Consider the following 13,607-nt stretch of genomic DNA (forward strand, 5'->3'; position numbering starts at 1 on the left):
GCATAATGGATAAAGCACTTGGTAAAATTCAGTTGTAAATGACAGTCAACAGAGAGATTTTCGAATTCAACAAGGTAGACCTGAAGAAGGTTGGAGGTGAAATCGACCAAATTATTGTGAGAACAATATTCAATATGAGAACAGTAGTCTGAATACTCCAAATAATACGAACATAGACCATTATATGGCAGAAATCACAAACTGCAAAAATGTTTTATTATGACATTTTTGTCTCGTTCTTAGGTGTGTGCTCGTTCTCTAACTTCTTTATTTAACTTCTTAATTTAACGGTCTTATTTATCAGCCCATGAACGTCTAGTTTATAAATACCTGTCTTAACAGCATGCTCGTCTATTCTCTGGATATGTGTGTGTGTGTATGTGTGTGTGTGTGTGTGTGTGTGTGTGTGTGTGTGTGTGTGTGTGTGTGTGTGTGTGTGTGTGTGTGTGTGTGTGTGTGGATGTCAGAACATGTAATACGAATATACATGACGACATACCTGTCTTCTGCTGGTACCTTTTTCTGTGAGGATTCATCAACGTCTTGGTGAAGCTGGCTCTGTTATACTACAAAGATGCATGCAAGACATGAACCAAAGACGAATGGTTAATTTTATTTTTATTTACTCCCCAGGCATTTCGTCACAGCAAACTGGAGTGAATGACGATCTTTGGCTTGTGGCTCCATTTAGAAACCGTCGCCTCCCCTTATGGGGAGCTGGTTTAACACATCTTGTTTCTTTAGCATCTTAGGACGAACTCAACTAAAATCAACTCAGTTAATCCAAACAGTAATCCCTGATACGCCAGATCCGGCCCCAATTTGCATACCTTTCAGTGCAACTTGATCAGTCACAGAGTTTGATTCATGTCACAGCATGGCCCTTTAACCCTTTCTACACCTGTATCTCGTTCAACCTATCGTTTCCCACGATTTAAACTATTATTTAATTTGCTAAACAGATAAACAATTAGATAGATTGACAAACAGATAGATAGATAGATAAACCGATAACTGAATAAATGCTTTCTACCCGGCGTTGCCCGCCGATTACATAACAAAAATTTATGTATGTGTCTTTTGTTACTGAAACTATTAAGCATCCAAAGGTAAAGGGGAAAACTGATTTTATTTATAAGATGTTTACAGATATTTACTTTTTTTTTGTTTTCAGAAAGTTATGATGTCGAAATCGACCTAACAACAGGTATTGTGCATGGGAAATCAACTGCGGGTCTCACGTGGCTGCTTCACCCCTCACTGCCAAAGAAGCGCAAATCAAACTTGCTATCTGAGTGCAGACTTCAGTCCGTTATGAAACTTTCATTCTCACCGCCAACAAAAAAGAATGAAGATTTAAAATCACAAAAGGACACTCGCCCCAAGAGAAGAAAGCTATTAATTGACTTGTGGCTTCAGAAGCCGCACAATTGGATCTTTAATCTTGGAGACTCTTCATCCAACGATGGACTATGTGAGTAATGTCTTGCATATTTTATCTTAAATTATTATCACTTACTATTTAAGTAATTTTAAATATTTTTGAGTATCACTTACTATTTAAGTAATTTTAAATATTTTTGAGTATCACTTACTATTTAAGTAATTTTAAATATTTTTGAGTATCACTTACTATTTAAGTAATTTTAAATATTTTTGAGTATCACTTACTATTTAAGTAATTTTAAATATTTTTGAGTATCACTTACTATTTAAGTAAATTTAAATATTTTTGAATATCACTTACTATTTAAGTAATTTTAAATATTTTTGAGTATCACTTACTATTTAAGTAATTTTAAATATTTTTGAGTATCACTTACTATTTAAGTAATTCTTACTATTTATTTATTTTGCTTCTTTCACATCCAACGCTTTTTTTTTCTTCTTTTCAAACATTCGTGTTTCTGAATTTTTTAGATGAGGATTGATACTTTGGCTTATTCAGACTATATTCTTGAGTGTTATTTGCACAACGTTTCAGACGATGTTACCTCTGACCTTTCTCAGGTCAAATACAATTGCGAATTACTTAAGACTTCTAACCGTCATGGCTGAAAGAATGAGCATGTTACCCCCCCCCTGGATTAAACAGAGGGTTTTGAAATTACGTGTAGATTCTCGAGTTCGACAGACAGACTGTCAACAAGTTGCGATCTATTTCTAAATTGCAAGTTGAAAGGCAAATTGATTTCTTCTTTCTTTTCCTTTCTTTACAGTCACATTTAAAAGATAAATAAATTTGTATCAAAATATAAAAAGTATTATTGCCTATCTGTATGAATAAATGAGAAAGCTTTTGTTTCATGCTTACAAAATGTTATGAATAAAAATTTTATTATTTCAAATTAATGTTTCAAGTTTTTCAAATCAAACTCAGGAATCGGCACAGAATTTCAAATGGAACCTAGAAGCGGACTGAAAAATATTTAATTAGTGCTGATCCTGGAGAAACCTGAGAAAATATGCAATGGCATAATTGCAGCTGATTGAATGGTTGGCATGTGTGTCGGGCATTGGAGAATCAGCCAATAGTTACACGTTGGGCCGACAGACATAAATACTAACACTCGAGTTCTAACATTGTTTGTTTCCAGTATACATTTGTGTGGGAAAATAAGTTAGCAGCAAAAGCTAACATGACTTTTTTAACGACTCAACAATTTTATTCTGACAGTAATAACAAGAAAAAAAATGATTTATCAGATTTCATGCAGTAAAAAAACAGAAAATTATGTCACTTAAAGTTTCAAATATCTGCGTAGGACTTCATCTACTTAATTATCTGTTGCGCTTTCTTTTATTGAAATTCTTTTAGAAACCACTTCCTCCTCTTACCCAGTTATCTTTTAAGGTTTCCTGTTATTATTTAAGACGTATTTACACTCTTTTAAGGCCTTGTTTTGCTCAAATATTTGAAATTCCTTCCTTTACTAAAAAAAAAAAACATGTTAAGCTGTCGGAAGTGGCAATAGCAGTAAATGTTTTTATCTATCCACTCTCGGTTTGGTTTGATTGTTTTGTTTTACAGCATATCAACCCTTTTCGAGTTATTAATGATGAATCCAGTAATTTATGTTGTTTATATTTTCATGATTCTTGATTTGGTTGCTTTGCTTTACGTCATAGCAATCCTTTTCGGCTCATTTAATGCGAAATCCGACAATTTTGGAAAGATGTTTTATGGTTAAAGTTCTTTATATATTCAAATATTTATTCATAGAGTTTAGTTTCGTTGTTTTGTAGAGAAAAGTTGTTTTGTTTTTGGCTTTACAAAACATGATTGAGTTTTGCAAAGAGAAATGAAAAACAATAACATCAATGTTTGGTGCCTTAACTCGGGAAACCAATATCTTCAGACTGCCTGATATGGTAACACCAGGAATCTTGATCCGACAAAAGCTCAAATCAGCAGTTTCTTTTGACCGATCATACAACACAAGAATTATTCACTCCCCAAAATCCAAACACACAGCTTTGTTTCTCTTTCTTATTTTCTTCCAGAGACGACACACATGTGCAAGACATGATCCTACCTAGTCTTTTTGAGTTTAGCAAGTAACACACGTGATGAAAGATACACATAAACGACTAAACTTAGTGACAGAATATGTGTGCTGCTCCCTGAACGCACATTCACCTAAATTCTTACACAATCTCTCATTACAAAAATAGAGGAAAGCTAATATATATACACACATCTACAATGCCGATTTCATTTATACCCACATAAATGTACAAGAGGACAGCTGAAAGGACCATGTGTTCTCCTTTCATCTAGAACGTTCTTGAATATTTTGAACTCTCATTCTTTATGAACTCTTTATCCTTCACTGTTTTAACAAGTTGTTGATAAAGAAATAATTATTTTGCATGAATGAACTTTGTCATTCTTTCATTTAAAAATGTCTTATCATAAACATTGGTAAAATCCAAGTGTGTTCTCTTCAACAATTTGTTATTCAAATATTATTCAGAAAACCTCTTTTACTCATTTAAGACCTTAATTCTTAACTGAGTTCCTTTGTATAAAAGCATCTTTTGTAATAATATTTTAGATATTTTATTAGACATTGTAGCATAGTCCGATTAAAAAAAAAGTGTCTTCCTCATAGAATTGACAATCCCCTGGGAGGAAAACCAGGAGGAGGCGCATGCACAAAAGAAACCCCGGTATGAGACACTACATGCCGATTGCATGGAAAAAAGTTGGAGATGACATGTGATTCCTATTTGTTGGAGACGCTCCTCCATGGGATTAATGAACTATCTCATGACGTCACTTCCTCTAGTGACGTCACTTTCGATATCGAAACCGGTGCCCGGCAGTCAGAGATTGGCACGCGGCCAAGCAGGTCGTGTGCAAACGTCCTATCATTGAGAAACGGATTTGCTCAACTCACTTTGCTTGTAATTTATGTGAATACATGTTCGTTTCCAAAAATCTTGTGTTCCTTTCGTCTGATTACCATTTAACCCCATAACAACTGGCGACGAGGATTCGACTTTCACACGGGTTAACTCCACAAAAAAAAGGAACACCAAATTCTAATTGACTTCAAAAGAACGTCGGATTTACAAGCTAAGAAGTCGGCTGGCAATTACGTCTAAAAACAAAAGCCTAAAAAAATAAAAATTGAAAAAACGAACACATGGCAAAGTTATCGACTAAATTGTAAGTTAATCTTTTTGTCTCTATATTTAAATTGGAAAGAGCTGTATGAAACGCATTCTTGTAATGTTTAAAAATTAAGTTGGTTGCCTATTGAAAGAAGAAAGAAAAAAAAGAAAAAGAGAAAAATGTTGACCCAATTTTCACTGCAAGAACAATCCTATTGTAACTGTCTATGTTTTATTCTTATGCAAATTTGATCATTTTTCAAATGAAGTGAAAAATTTTGGTTTGCCTTTGTTTTTGTTGCTAAGTTATGCAAGATTTTAACAAGAGAGAAATGTTTCTTTTTTTCCTTTTCGTTTTAATTGGATTAAAAGATAAATACTTTTTTCATTGAGTGGAATTTTGTGAATATTCTATTTTTAACTGTCGGTTCTAAAGTGAAAAACTTCTTTTTTCTTTCGCGTGGGAGAACTCCCCTCCCCCCCCCACACACACGTATTAAAAAAAAAAACAGCCATTTTGGTTAATTTCCGGACAATTCCACAATTATTTTTATTCTTTTGCAACTGTAGTGTATCACAGTACATTTTTTGTTTTGTTTTTTGGTTAGTAAGTAAAAAAAGCCATTAAAAGATGGTGGACGTTAAAACAGTATTAGTACAACTAATCAAAGCTCAGATGGGCCAGCAGCAGAAAGCTGAGGAAAATTTTAAAAGAATGTGATAAACAGCTCCAGTTACAATTTCAAGAGAGGTAACAAGCGTTGGAGGAGAGAATGCTACTTCAACAACAGCGACAAGAAGAGCTATTGTTAAAAATATTCAATAGAACGGAACAGAAGGACAACAGTTTTGCTTTTTCCCAAAGTACAATATGGAACACTATAGAAATGTTCAACTACCGACCAGAGTTGGATGGGACGTTTGACGCTTTCTATCGGAGATATGAGGACCTATTCACCGTGGATTGTCAAGAGTGGAGCAACGCTAAGAAAGTTCGCCTACTTTTGAGTAAATTAGGGATCACAGAACATAGCAAGTTTGTGGATTCTCACCAGTAAGACAAGTGATTTGGAATTCTCTGAAGCGGTAAAACTTTTACCCGAACTGTTTAGCCCGAATTCTATGCTATTTCATGTCTGTGGTAAATAAACATGGCGATGATTTCCGTCTATCTAACTTATCGGCAGATGACTTCAAGTGTTTAATTTTTGCGCAGGGTCTAGTCTCATCCAAAAACGCTGAGATTAGACTTGAGAGCGAACAGGGCCTCACCTTCCAGAAATTGGCCGAGGATTGTCAACGGGTAGTATGCGTAAGGAACAACTCGAGACATGTTGAAGAGTCAGGCGCAACATGCATTAGCAGGACGAACTTCAGACTGGAAAAATACTCACCCCGAAGAAGCAAAGCTGGAAATAAGAAAACTCAGGCTACACCTAATAAGTACTACCCAGTCACAAGACCTGGATCCCCTATAAGCCCGTGCTATCGCTGCGACAGGAAACATTGGTTGGGTCAATGTTTTTACAAAGATAAGTACTGCAACAAATGTGGCAGGAAAGACCACAAAGCGACCAAGTGCTGGAAGAACAAGGTCAAGAACAGCATCTGACAGACTAGATCCGATTTAGCTTCGGATAACAACCGGCGCAAATATGTCACAGTTAACATCGCAAATAAAACTGTGCATCTACAATTGGATTCTAGATCAGACCTGTCCATCATTAACCTTAAGACATGAAAAAGGCTAAGGAAACCAACCATGTGGAAGACGAACAAATCAACTCGAGCTGTGACAGGTGATAAGGTGGAATTTGAGGGAGAGCTCACACTCCCGGTGACCTTAAATGGTATTACTAAAAAAGTGAAAGTGTATGTACATAGGACATCCGAAAACCTGTTGGGTACTGACTGGATGGAGCGATTCTAATTGTGGAACCAACCTATGAATAAATTCTGTCATAGGGTAGAAGACTCGTCTACGGAAGAGCAACAACTGAAAGACAAGTTAAAAGCTGAATTTCCATAAGTATTCTCATCAGGACTAGGGAAATGTACAAAGGTTATAGCAAGATTCGAACTAAAAGAAAATACTCTGCCCGTTTTCAAGATGAAATGAAGCGTCCCATTTTCAGCAACAGAGAAATCAAAAAAGCTTCAATGGAATCTGCCAAAGAAGGCAAAAAAACTGAAACTGTAAAGCTGGAAACTAAAAAAACCCCATGCCAAAAGAATTCGCCAAGCCAAAGCAACAATTTCTACATGTGTATTGGATTACACCTGTGGGGGTCGCCTGGCCTTTTTTTGGGAACTGACTTCCTCCACAAATAATAAAAATAAAAATAAGAAATCTTATGTGCAACACAAACGGAGGTTTATTTCCGGAATAGAAATAACAAATAATAACAAGTTAAAACATAGTTCTCAATATTTCAGAGTTCTTTTTTTTTAGTTCATATGAAAGGTGGAGAGTCTCTTTTTTGTGTTCTTTGAATGTTCAAATATGTAACATAGACAATATTAATGTTCGTCTGTTAAAAGAGAGTATTAATGCGCGGAGCAGTGGAAATGAAATAATTAATGTTTGCACGCGTGGTAAGTCCTAATAAGAAAGCATTGAATGAGTCGGAAGAGTTTAAAGAGACAAAAGAATGCTCGAAAGGCTAAGAGACTAAAGAGATAGATTTTGTGTTTGTGCATGTTTATATTTGGTTTGATTGGCTCCAAACGAGCTCTAGAAAATCAGTTTTAAAATGTGTCCTAGGAGGAATTCCATTGGACGGAAGACATCACATGGGGTGCTTTCAACTACGTACGCACCTTTGGTATATAAAGGTCACGCCGGAATTTGCGTGGGTGTCATTTTTCATTTTTTTAACGCGCCGAAACAATCAATTGCACTGCGCGCCTAAATTGTATTTAACGATTTTAAATTTGAATATTAAACTGTGCCAACTAGCACAAATACTCCCCCCAGATTGGAAAAAAAATTTTTTTTTTTTAATATGTAATGTATTCCTTGAAATGTTTCGGCCAGTGGACTTTCCTACCCGTTTTTGTCGTGGGTTTGGTGTCCTCGTCATTTTCTGCTGGTCTCCCATGTTCTAAGGGAATTTGTTCTGGTGGGGAAATTGTCTGAGGGTATTCCTCAATGTATGCTGGTTTAATTCGGTCGATCGCGATGTTGTCTTTCCTGTCTTTCCGTTGGACAGTAAAATATTTTTCACTTCTGTCCAAAACTTGGTATGGTCCAGTGTAATTTGGACAAAATGGCTTTTTGACCGTATCATTCCTGATAAACACAAATTTGCATGTGTGAAGGTCGTTCGGTATATAGGTTTGTTTGTCAGCCCTCCTGGTGGGGGTAAATTTGAGAGAAGACATTTTGTTCTTTAATTCCGTCACAAATGTAGCCGTGGGTGAAATATCTGTGTATGCATTAAAATACTGTCCAGGTAGTGTGACTACGGATCCAAAAACTAGCTCTGCTGGTGTGCTTTGTAAGTCTTCTTTTATTGTGTTTCGGATCATTAATAGGATTAATGGTAAATTATCTGACCAGTCCGCATTGTTAAGACTCGTGGCCAAAGAAGTTTTTAGCTGTCTGTGAAAGCGTTCGACGAGGCCGTTTGAGCAAGGGTGATAAGCAGTAGTCTTTATGTGGGTTGTTCCCAACAATTGGTTGAACTCTGCGAAGAGTTTCGATTGAAATTGCGAACCTCTGTCCGTTGTGAGTATTGACGGTACTCCAAAAATTGCTATCCAGTCTTTTAGTATTGTTCCAGCTACTGTCGCTGCCGATGTGTCTTTCACGGGTATGGCTGTTGGCCATCTGCTGAACCTGTCGACTATGGTGAGAATGTGGGTGTGTCCTTTTGAGGGCGGTAATGGCCCCACCAAGTCAACATGGATATTGGTGAACCTGGCATCAGGCGCACTGAAAGTGCCCAGCGGTGACTTCGTGTGCCTGTGTATTTTATTTTTCTGACAGGATACACACGTCTTGGTCCAATTTCGAATATCTGCATTCATATTCGGCCAAACAAAGCGGTCTGTTATTATTTTTACGGTGGCTCGTTTGCCTGGATGCGACATATTGTGAAAATGTAGAAAAACATGTCGTCTGATGTCTGGCGGTATGTATGGACGCGGTTGTTCTTTTGCTGTATCACAATAAAGTGTTGTTACACTAAAAGGTACGGGCATTTCCTTCAGTTGCAAAGACGTTTTCTGTTGTACGTCAGTGAGTGTCTTGTCCGTCTTCTGTTCTTGTGCAATTAATTCCATAGTTAACGAACTGGAATTTAGTGAAGTTATTGCAGCTCGTGATAATGCGTCCGCCATGATGTTTTCTTGCCCCTTGACGTATCTGATGTCTGTGGAATATTGGGCAATATAATCAAGGTGTCTGATTTCTCTTGGACCATATTTATCTACATGCGTATGCAGTGCATATGTTAACGGTTTATGGTCAGTGTAAATACAGAAGTTTCTTCCTTCTAACAGATGTCTAAAATGTTTAATTGACAAATAAATTGCTAATAGTTCCCTTGAAAAGGTACTGTACTTTGTCTGTGTCTTGCTCAGTTTGGCTGAGAAAAACGATATAGGGGTCATTGTATCCCCTGTCAGTTGATGTATAACTGCTCCTACAGCTATGTCTGACGCGTCTGTTGTAAGTGTAAGCTTCGATTCTTCGCTGTCCTTAATATAATTCAATTTTGTGAAATTGACTAAGGCAGTTTTAGCTTGATGGAAAGCTTTTAAAGCTGATCCGTCCAGTTTTAATTGTTGGTTTTTCGTTTTGTTCTTCAATAATGACGTTAACGGTGCAAGGATTGTGGAACAGTTGGGTAAAAATCGTCTGTAGTAATTAATTATACCTATGAAGCGACGAACTTGTCTAACAGACGTAGGTTGTGGAAAATCCGTAATGGCGCTTACTTTTTCGGGTAATGGTGATATACCATCCTTATCAATTGAATGTCCAAGGAAGTTTACTTCTTGCTGCCTGAAAATACATTTGTCCAAATTTATTTTTAAACCGTAATGGGACAGTTTTTGAAAAGCTTGTTCCAAGTGTTGTTTATGTTCGTCGAGGTTTCTACTAGCAATTAGGACATCGTCCACGTAAGCGAATACGAATGGAAGGTCCCTAAAAACCTTGTCTATTAACCTTTGGAAGGTTTGACAAGCGTTCCTAAGTCCGAATGGCATTCTGACGAATTCGTAAAGTCCAAATGGTGTGGTCAGTGCTGTTTTGTGGATATCTTCATCCGCCACCGGTATTTGGTAATACGCTTTTACTAAATCCAGTTTGGAAAATACCGTGGCATTTTGCAGTCCGATTGCAAAATCGTGAATGTGTGGGATAGGGTATCTATCCGGTACAGTTTGTGCATTTAATCTCCTGAAATCGCCGCATGGACGCCATGTTGTCGCGTCTGCTTTCTGTACCATGTGTAGAGGAGATGACCACGCACTTTTGGAAGGTCGGATAATTCCTTGTTGCAACATGCGTTGAAATTCGTCTTTTGCGATCTTGTACTTATCCGGCTTCAGACGTCTGGGGGTGGCGTAGACTGGTTGTCTATTCGTTTTAATATAATGCTTTGCATTATGTTTAATATTATCCGTGACTTTGAATGGCTGAGTAAGTTGTGGGTATTTTTGAAACAGCCGACGAATGTACGTCTCTTCAGGTAAGGCAGAACTAATCCCAGTAGACTGGTATCTTGTGGTGATACCTTTAATTACGATTTTTGTTTGGTTATCAGTCAGTGTGCGACTAGTCATGTCTACCGATAGATTAAACCGTGCTAGGAAATCTGCTCCTAATATTGGTGTCGTCACGTTGGCTATGGTAAAAATCCACGGAAATGTGCGGCGCAGGCCGAGATTGACGTCTAAATATTTTTCACCGTATGTCGGTATTTGTGTGCCATTAGCTGCTTGGGGGTGGTAAGGCTGTGGAATAGCTTTTTGTTTACGTAGAGGTGGTATCACGCTGATTTCAGCTCCAGTGTCTATTAAGAAATTATATCCATGATTATTATCACGAATAAAAAATAAACGACCTTTAGTGGAAAATCCAGCGACAGTCATCGTCTCTACTGGCCGGAATATTCGTTTCCCTGATTCTTGTTTTTAAAAGAACAAGGATAAGTGCAACGCCGAGCTTGTGTGCCGAATTTTTTGTGGAACTGACTTCCTCCACAAATAATAAAAATAAAAATAAGAAATCTTATGTGCAACACAAACGGAGGTTTATTTCCGGAATAGAAATAACAAATAATAACAAGTTAAAACATAGTTCTCAATATTTCAGAGTTCTTTTTTTTGAGTTCATATGAAAGGTGGAGAGTCTCTTTTTTGTGTTCTTTGAATGTTCAAATATGTAACATAGACAATATTAATGTTCGTCTGTTAAAAGAGAGTATTAATGCGCGGAGCAGTGGAAATGAAATAATTGATGTTTGCACGCGTGGTAAGTCCTAATGAGAAAGCGTTGAATGAGTCGGAAGAGTTTAAAGAGACAAAAGAATGCTCGAAAGGCTAAGAGACTAAAGAGATAGATTTTGTGTTTGTGCATGTTTATATTTGGTTTGATTGGCTCCAAACGAGCTCTAGAAAATCAGTTTTAAAATGTGTCCTAGGAGGAATTCCATTGGACGGAAGACATCACATGGGGTGCTTTCAATTACGTACGCACCTTTGGTATATAAAGGTCACGCCGGAATTTGCGTGGGTGTCATTTTTCATTTTTTTAACGCGCCGAAACAATCAATTGCACTGCGCGCCTAAATTGTATTTAACGATTTTAAATTTGCATATTAAACTGTGCCAACTGGCACACACCTAACCTGAACACACCAACATCAGTCTCAGCTGCAGAAACGATGTTTGTGCAGAAAGTGAGATCGTTTTTGACAAGCTCTTAAAAACAAACAGGCAAGGCCACAAGTGACCACTTATGTACCCAGTAAACGTTTCATGTCAGGTGAAAGAGTGTTTTTCAAAAGTTACAAAAGCAACACATCATTCTGGGAGGTGGGTACAATTACTAAGAGAGTTGGTGACATGGTATATATCATCTAAGGACCAACATATACCCACAAACGTCACCAGAACCAACTAAGTAAATGTCGATCAGTTGAAACCAGCGACAGTCCACCATTGGAAGATGAGCCGATAGATACTGTCTTCAAAATTTTTTATCTTGAACCTCCTCAACCAACAGTGGTCGTTCCATAAGAGAAAGGTTATCAAGCCATTGATGGTAAACCCTAAAAAGAAGAGGTACTGACAACTTTTACAAACAAAAAGCTTGGAAGACGCCTCTCCATGGGATTAATGGACTATCTCATGACGTCACTTCCTCTAGTGACGTCACTTCCGGTATCGAGACCGGTGCTCTGCAGTCAGATTGGCACACGGCCAAGCAGGTCGTGTGCAAACGTTTTACCATTGAAGAATGGATTTGCTCAACTCACTTTGCCTGTAATTTATGTGAATACATGTTCGTTTCTAAAATCTTGTGTTCCTTTCGTCTGATTACCATTTAACCCCATAACACTATTGAAGTTGGTTATCATGGATTTCTAAGACACCCAGTCATTTTGTTTCTTACAAAAATAGGAATCATGGGCTGCAATCTGAAAGTTGCCTTTGATTGTCTTAAGAACACAGCTCAATATGCATCAAGCTGGATTTGGTCGAGAGCAAAAAGACTTCAGCATGAACAGACGCTATAATTTCTCCTTGTTGATCGTTTTTTTTTTTCTTTTTTTTTAATAACCTGCCCGGTGGCAAAAGCTGCTTGGTAGCATCAGGAGTGGCATTACTGCCTTGAGCTACCGAAACTGTGTTATCACCTTGGTTGGCAGCTAATGAGGGCAGAGTATCACACATGCTTTTACATGTCGAATGATAACAAAAAAAATGTTAAAAAAAAATAAGTTTGGCAGGGCTTTGGAATAAAGGCTGTGTCGGTTTTGAGGGGAACGATTAAAAATAATAATAACAGCAGATTATGTTGATTTTTTCTTAAAGTCTGTTGTAGAAGGATTGCATGTAACCCAACTTGTTTCTCTGTCATCCATTCTCTGCCCATGTTGTGTTTAAAAGATCTGCAAAACTTTTTTTTTTATTTTTTGAATTTGGGTAAATGGTTGCTTCTGTTAAATCAAACAAAACTTGCTATAGATAATCACAAATATTTATTGGAACACAGATTAGTGTTAGGGTTATTGGAATGCAGGTCATTCACCGATAATGAAAAATAAAAGTTATGTTGCTCGTTTTGGTGAGAAAAGATAAAGTAAGGAATTGTAATGATGCTGAGATTTGGTTGAGGAATTTGGAAATTTACTTCATGCTTTTATTCCTTCAAGAAGGTCGTATTGGAAAAAGTCTTAGACTTTTTTATTCTTGTTTTCGATCAGCTGTCAACTTTTGTTCCTCTCTCAGTCTACATTTCGGTGAACTCTCCATGAGTCAGTTCTTTTTTTGATAACTTTCACTTGAGGCGAGTTTTGTAATTGAACGAACTGCCTCACATTTTCTGCTGTCCTACGATTGTTCATTCAATAAAAGGGTAGGTCCTGACGCCAATGCATATGTAGGGTCGGTCTTATTTCAAGAATAACACATGTTGCTATTTGTTGACAGGTAAGTATATTTATCAGATATGGCTGTTGACGTTTGTAACCTTTCAAATCATAAACACAATTCGATATTTTAACTTCTTCAGTTTATATTATAAATTTACCGTTCCTAGGGACGACAGTTTAAATACTTGTGATCTTTTACCAACACAAGTTTTTAGTCCTGAACAAAGCTGTTTGTAATAATCAATCTGATCTAAAAATGATTTCTTGATTATTTAGTTAATTCAAAACAAAAGCATCCACAGTTGTCAATTTTAGCTGTGTAATATGACCTTTGTGTAATATGACCTTTCAAAACTATGTTTAGAATATGACATT

At 37.0% G+C, this 13,607-nt stretch overlaps 1 protein-coding gene across 3 annotated transcripts in view; it reads left to right on the plus strand.

Moving 5' to 3' along the window:
* The window catches only part of LOC145291294 (uncharacterized), a 109,630-nt gene that overhangs the window by 82,623 nt on the left and 13,400 nt on the right, over nt 1-13,607 (plus strand). For all 3 annotated transcript variants that reach the window (XM_080136973.1, XM_080136972.1, XM_080136971.1), the window contains one exon: nt 1,175-1,474. In XM_080136973.1, coding sequence (XP_079993099.1) covers nt 1,175-1,474 — 300 coding nt within the window. The remainder of the gene's footprint in view (nt 1-1,174; nt 1,475-13,607) is intronic.

This window comes from Euprymna scolopes, chromosome 12 (assembly GCF_053919585.1).
Source record: "Euprymna scolopes isolate OS-2025 chromosome 12, ASM5391958v1, whole genome shotgun sequence".
In the NCBI taxonomy this organism is placed as follows: domain Eukaryota; kingdom Metazoa; phylum Mollusca; class Cephalopoda; order Sepiida; family Sepiolidae; genus Euprymna; species Euprymna scolopes.